This window comes from Phaseolus vulgaris, chromosome 11, assembly GCF_051622355.1.
Source record: "Phaseolus vulgaris cultivar YP4 chromosome 11, ASM5162235v1, whole genome shotgun sequence".
Classification (NCBI taxonomy): domain Eukaryota; kingdom Viridiplantae; phylum Streptophyta; class Magnoliopsida; order Fabales; family Fabaceae; genus Phaseolus; species Phaseolus vulgaris.
Window position 1 is genome coordinate 11,497,891 of NC_143508.1, and position 6,815 is coordinate 11,504,705.

Genomic DNA, 6,815 nt, shown 5'->3' on the forward strand with positions numbered 1-6,815 from the left:
TTGGGAATTTGCTGTAAATCATGCTGTTTTCTTAATAAATGTTATTCCTACTCCATTACTTAATAACATCACTCCTCATGAAAAGTTGTTTGGAAAACCATATGACATTTCCTTTCTAAAAGTGTTTGGTTGTCTCTGTTATGCTAGTACCATTACTGCACATAGGAAAAAATTAGATGATAGACAAACATCACATCAGACAAGGAATATTCATCTTCATTTACTGTAATAACCCTAAACCTGATTTTTTCACAGTAATTAAGACAAGTATTTCATCGATTCTGAAGCATCAAATGAATATTTGTCTTAGCAGTAAATGCAGCACAAACCAAAGTAGAATCACATTCCAACCAGACAGTAGTAAGCCTCATCTTTTGAGCTTGCTTCATAGCATGTATAACTCCATAAAACTCAACAACCAGAACAGTCTGAACTTTAAGGAACACAGAGAAAGCTCCAATAAATTCCCCCATACTCCCAAGGAAAATACATCCACAAGTAGCAAGACCAGGATATCTCTAACAGTCTCATCAATGTTAATTTTAACACATCCTGGTGAAGGAAACTCCCATCTCACAGGAAGAGGACGAAGAACTTTACTAGTACGAGTATTAATACCAAAAAACTTGATCACGTTGAAATTTTTCATAGAAGCTTTAGACAAGTTACCTACGAGACAATTTAAATCTCTAGACGAGTATATAAATAAGTAATTATGACATTTATCATCTAAAAAAATGGGTGGTTGTGTACAACACGACTCTTTTCAACTTAAGCATTGGATAATGTCTTTGACAAATTAATCGGATTGTAACCAATATGGTGAGTTAGCTTAAGTACGAGATAATTTAAATCTCATTTTTTTTTAAAGTCTATCTTGGTGAAATAATTTCTACAAAGATAATTTGAACCTAGTCCAGAAAAGGTATACTAAAAACTCACCATTATCTTTAAAAAAGAGTAAATATTAACTGATTTTAGAATTATAAATACTCTTATTCTATCAAAATAGGTGACAAATATTGAATGTGTTTCTTAATATCTTTGACTACAAAAAAAAATATACACAAAATTTTATTAAAATATATATCGTGATAAATCTAGTTTTTATTGTATGTATTGTCATATCCATTTTTCAACAAAATTGTCCTTGGGTTGTGCAATACAAAGGGACAAGGAGGAATATTTTCCTTAAAAAAAGCAAAATTATGAAATGACAGAAGGTTTTAATAGGATATTGGGGGTGTTAATAAGAATGCCCTAAATTTGTGTAGTTTGGGCTTGACGAAAAATATAAGGCTTCTTCTTCCTGCACTCCTACATTTTTCTTCCTGCACTCCCACAATTTTCTAAATCCCGAAACTGGCCTTAATCTTTTATTTGAAAAAGGACATTGTGGTTACCGGAAATAGTGTGCTACGGATTCATCAACCCGGAACTGAATATTTTTTTTTTTCCGAATGAGGGGGTGTTCCAGAAGCAGTTTTTGCATAAATTATTGATTTTTGGATTGCTGAATCCGGAAGCCTAATTCTGTTACGGATTCGTGGATCCGGAATGTTTTTTTTTTAGTTATGGATTTTTGAATCAGGAATGCATATTTCTGTTACGGATTGGTGGATCTGGAATGCTTTTTTTGAATAATGGATTTTTGAATGTGAAATGCATATTTTGAATTACGGATTGGTGGATCCAAAATTTTATCAGAAATGCCAATCCAAAATTTTTCTGGATTCCATAATCCATAATGCAAAAAATAAATACAATTTAAGTGCATTTTAGGGTTTTTAAAAAATAATAGAGACAAGTTGGTCTTTGCATAACATTGAGGGGTGCAGGAAGAAACTGCCAAAATATAAATAGAGAAGGATAATGAGAATTGAGAACAATGACAGACAGAAGAACTTGTGGAAATAAGAGGAAGACATGTCCCTCACTTCTCCTCCACAGGTCCAAAGCCAGAAAATAAAAATAAAAATAGAAAATAACATAATGAATTATCCAACTCCACTTTCAATGTTGTCCACCCTTCTCACACCTGCAACCGTTCAAATTCTCAGAAGCCATGGTCTTATACCTCTCTCCCTCTCCACCTTTACACTCCAGTTCCATAATTAGATTGGCGAAGTCCAAGTCACCCATTTCAGAACCTTGGCACAGGCTCAAAACCCACTTCCCAAAACCGCTTCTTTCCCCTTCTTTTGGCTCCCCCAGCGTGAACTTTGCGTGCAAGAAGCAGTTTTTTCATGAAAACAGAAGGAACAGGTTGGATTTTAGGACTTGGTCGATTGCTGGATTTGACTATGGGAACTTCGAGGGGCCTCAGTCTGTGCTTGAGGCTGCCGCTGTGTTGACTGCCATCATTGTTGTGCATGAGAGTGGTCACTTTCTTGCTGCTTCTCTCCAAGGCATACATGTGAGTAAGTTTGCTGTGGGGTTTGGTCCAATTTTAGCAAAGTTTAATGCCAAAAATGTGGAATATTCCATCAGGGCCTTTCCTCTTGGTGGCTTTGTGGGGTTCCCTGATAATGATCCAGAGAGTGATATTCCTGTTGATGATGAGAACTTGCTTAAGAACAGACCAATATTGGATAGGGTGATTGTGGTTTCAGCTGGTGTTGTTGCTAACATAATTTTTGCATTTGTTATTATCTTTGCTCAAGTCCTGTCTGTTGGTTTGCCCGAGCAAGAGGTCTTTCCTGGGGTGAGTGTGCCTGATGTTAGACCCTTTTCAGCTGCTTCCAGGGATGGATTGCTTGCTGGGGATGTGATCCTTGAGGTTAATGGAAGTGAGTTTCCTAAACCAGGTCCTAGTGCTGTTTCTGAAGTTGTTGAGGTCATCAAGAGGAACCCTAAGAGATATGTTTTGCTCAAGATTAAAAGGGGGGAGCAGAATTTTGATATAAAGGTCACCCCAGATGAGAGTTATGATGGAACTGGAAAAATTGGAGTGCAGCTGGCCCCTAATGTGAAAATTGCTAAGGTTAGGCCAAAAAATTTGGGGGAGGCGCTGGAGTTTACTGGGAAAGAGTTTTGGGGTCTATCATCTAATGTTTTAGATGGGTTAAAGCAAACATTCTTAAACTTCTCCCAGTCAGCTAGTAAGGTTTCAGGTCCTGTGGCCATTATTGCTGTTGGTGCTGAGGTGGCACGGTCGAATATCGATGGTCTCTTCCAGTTTGCTGCAATACTCAACATTAACCTTGCGGTTATAAACCTTCTTCCTTTGCCTGCTTTAGATGGAGGCACATTGGCATTGATCCTCGTTGAGGCTGCCAGGGGTGGGAGAAAGTTACCATTGGAAGTGGAGCAAACTATCATGACTTCTGGAATTATGTTTGTTATAGTTCTGGGGTTATTCCTTATTGTTCGTGATACCCTAAACCTTGAGTTTATCAAAGACTTGTGGTGATTATAGGGACTTGTAGTTGGCTGTGAGCTTCAAAAAGTATTTCATGATGCTCATCTGCAATGCTGTCGCACCAGTGTCTTAGCCAGTGCTATATCTGTAGAGGAGACAAGGTAAGTTTCTTCCTCCAAGGATGTTATGTGAGAGGCATCGCTTTGTTGCCAATTCATTGATCTGATCCGGATTGGATTTCTGATCCTGGAACATAAACGTACAAGTTACAAATACTAGTTTTGATTAAGAATTTTAATGTCTTCTCTCTCTTTGCATTTTCTTTGTAATTCATGGATCTTGACAATTTATAGGTTACAATTTGATATGGATTCCCGTTCCTCTGTAGATTTCATTGATGTGACTATGCTTCAAGAAAGCATTAATACAAAGCAAAATCTCTGCTTAATTTTTTAACCTTCTGGAATTGATGTATACTTTCTTTTCTTTGCTAATGAAAAGGTGTAGGGATGCCGTGTTTACGAAAAAGAGAGTCCAATATATGTCCAAAATTTAATTGTTTGGCATAATTGCAATAACTTCTTTGCTACATTATGTCTTGCTTTGAACTAGGTCATTTTGTATGCAATTCCTCCTCAATGAAATGAGCCGAGGAATAAAGGTCAAGCAAAGTATTCTTTGTCCACCAATATTTTCTAGTTAGCTAGCCAGGGCCTTCACATGAAACATAGAACATAGACGTGGATAGTGAAAATTATTTTTTAGATTATGGTTGGAGAAATGAGTATCAAACTGAAAAATGGCTAGTGTTCCTAATAGGTTAACATCTACTAGTTTTCTTTCCCCTTAAAAGTAGGGAGTGAAAGGGAAATATACTGTATAAGAATTGAAACTAAGATTAGCATTTGACTGCATTTTAATACCTTATTGTCAAAACTGGTACTTTAGTATCACCATCATAACTACCAAGCTATAACAGATACGAGTGTAAATTCTCAAACAAGAGAAGAGTGTAGTTTAGAACTAATTTATAGGGAGATCAGAGTAATTGGCCCAGAATGAATGGTGGGACTTGGTAGTTATTTGCTTTTCAAAAAGTTATATTTTGTACTTCTTAAACCAGTAGTTACCCTGATAAGGAGTGGTACTGCTAAAATCTTAATTCAGATGGGAAGTTCCCGTATATCACTTGGATTAATGTATGTTGGTAATCAGGGGATGAGAAATGTATCATAGGCATAAGCCAAATAGAGAGCATACAAATAAGTGTGCATGGTGCTCTTATTTATAATATAAATTGAACACTGTCATGTTGGGTTTTTTCTATGGGAAAATGTCAGGGTCGTTCGGCACCAATGGATTATGAGCATTTCATATAAGAAATATAAGAAAGTCAAGACACCACTTCCAATCAAAAATCCTAAGACAATGGATATGTGAGTCTTCTTTCTTATATACTGCTCTTGATGCTCATTCCTACTCGATGTGGGACAAACTCACTTGAAATCCTACCAATCACCTCTTCAAGTGCAAGTTTCTTCCACATTGTGGTTCTTCCGCAAAAGCACGAGTGGTTATCCACTTGGACCACTGGTTTTATCACAACTGGACACCCACTCACGTGTCAATCCACATTCACCGCACAGTTTGTTGGTTTTTTTTGTACTGGGAAAACGCTGGGGTGATTCTGTTCTGCACCAATGAGTCATGAACATTTTATATAAGAAAGTTAAGACACCACTTCCAACCTAAAACCTTAAGGCAATGGATATGTGAGTTTTCTTTCTTCTATACTACTCTTCATGACTCATTCCTACTCAAAGTCTCATTCCTACTCAAAGTGAGATAAACTGATACTTGGAATTCTAACATTTTAAAAGAGTGGAAGATAGGGATTTTAATTAAATATTATGTTTGGTTAGGAGGAGAGAAGGGAAGGGGAGACATTTTAACGGAAGGGAGAGGTAATACTAGATTGTCCTCTTTTTTGTTTGGTTTACAAGGGAAGGAGAGAGATTTTAGAAGTTTGTTTATTTTCATACTTTATAATTTTGGATTTCAAAATTATATAAAATTATGTTTGTCAATAAACTTATTCACCTCTCCTTTCCCATATTTAAGAAATGTGATAATTATTGATTCTGTCTATAAACACTCACAGTTCGTATATTTACGAAATATCAGATATGGTGGTTACTTCTCATTTATAGTCTCAACATATTAATTGTGTCACAAGTTAGCAACATATACCCCAAATTGAACATATCTTTAAGTAATTGTGTCATATTTCAGTGCTGCATTTGAGAGTACAATGAAATAATTATTGGTCATTCAAATTTGGAAATAAAATTGATGACATTTTTTAATTTAATGCTCATCTTGCTTGTTTATTAAAATTCAGTTGTGTGGGCACTTTTTCCTGGGACAGCAGATTATGCTTGGATACCGTTATGTGTGTAATACATAGGTGTTGTATTATTGTTCAATTATATTAGTGTTTAAACTTTTTCTTTGCAAGGTTAATATTATTTTTCCATCTATAAAATTATAACAAAATAATTATACATGCATTGACTTAATAGAGTTAGACTATGCTTGGTTAGGACTGGAGTGGGGTGAAATGGGAAAAGAAGGGAAAAATAAATAAAAATTAAGGTTGTTTGCATAATGAGTGGATTTATTGATCTGACTGAAAAAAATATTTTTATTTTTATTTTAATAATATTACATTAATTACTTATTTTATTATAATAAATAAGTACATAAATATTGACGTAAGTATTAGTATTTTATGCATTTGACTCTTTATATAACTTGAAATTTACGTCCTTCTGATTTATGTGCATGGGAGCATGTACTGGGAGAACTCCCTACTAAGACAATGTTCAGGAAATTTGAAGGCAATTTCTTCCTGTACCATATCAATATCAATTCTAACATGTACCCTATTATTTTTTAAATTTCCAAAATTACCCTTATGCTAGATTTAAAAATCTAAAATAGTAAAAAAAAAAAATACATTTCAAATAAAAAAATGCAGAACATAAAATTAAAAATGTATTCTGGATAAATATTTCCGGAATTCAAAAATGTGTTCGGAATATCTATATCCATAAATTCCTGGATAAAATGATCTAGAAGTAACACCCTTCTTTTTTCAAGGTTATTTTCATCATTTGTGAAGGGCATTTTTATCATTTTCAATACCAGGTTGGATGCATGTTGGAATTGATATGGTGCAGGGAGCATTTGTCAATTTTGAAAGAGGGTAGTGCAAGGCCCGTAAATAATCGATTGCAACCACGGAACAATCTACGGTTTATGTACGACTGTTTCTTCTTGCACCTCCATATCTTCTTCTGTCATCTTCATACATTTTTGTTCTTCTTGTGTCACCTCTTAGAGTAGTTTCTGGATTATGTAATTTGGAAACTCATTTGGAAAAAAACTTCCG

The 6,815-nt window shown here is 35.1% G+C and overlaps 1 protein-coding gene across 1 annotated transcript; it reads left to right on the forward strand.

Annotated features, from left to right (window-relative positions):
• Positions 1-1,891: 1,891 nt before the first annotated feature.
• ARASP (chloroplastic membrane metalloprotease) lies at positions 1,892-3,817 on the forward strand. The gene has a single exon (XM_068616369.2). It carries the CDS (start codon positions 2,066-2,068, stop codon positions 3,410-3,412), a length of 1,347 nt encoding a protein of 448 aa, XP_068472470.1. The 5' UTR covers positions 1,892-2,065; the 3' UTR covers positions 3,413-3,817.
• The last annotated feature ends 2,998 nt before the right edge of the window (positions 3,818-6,815 follow it).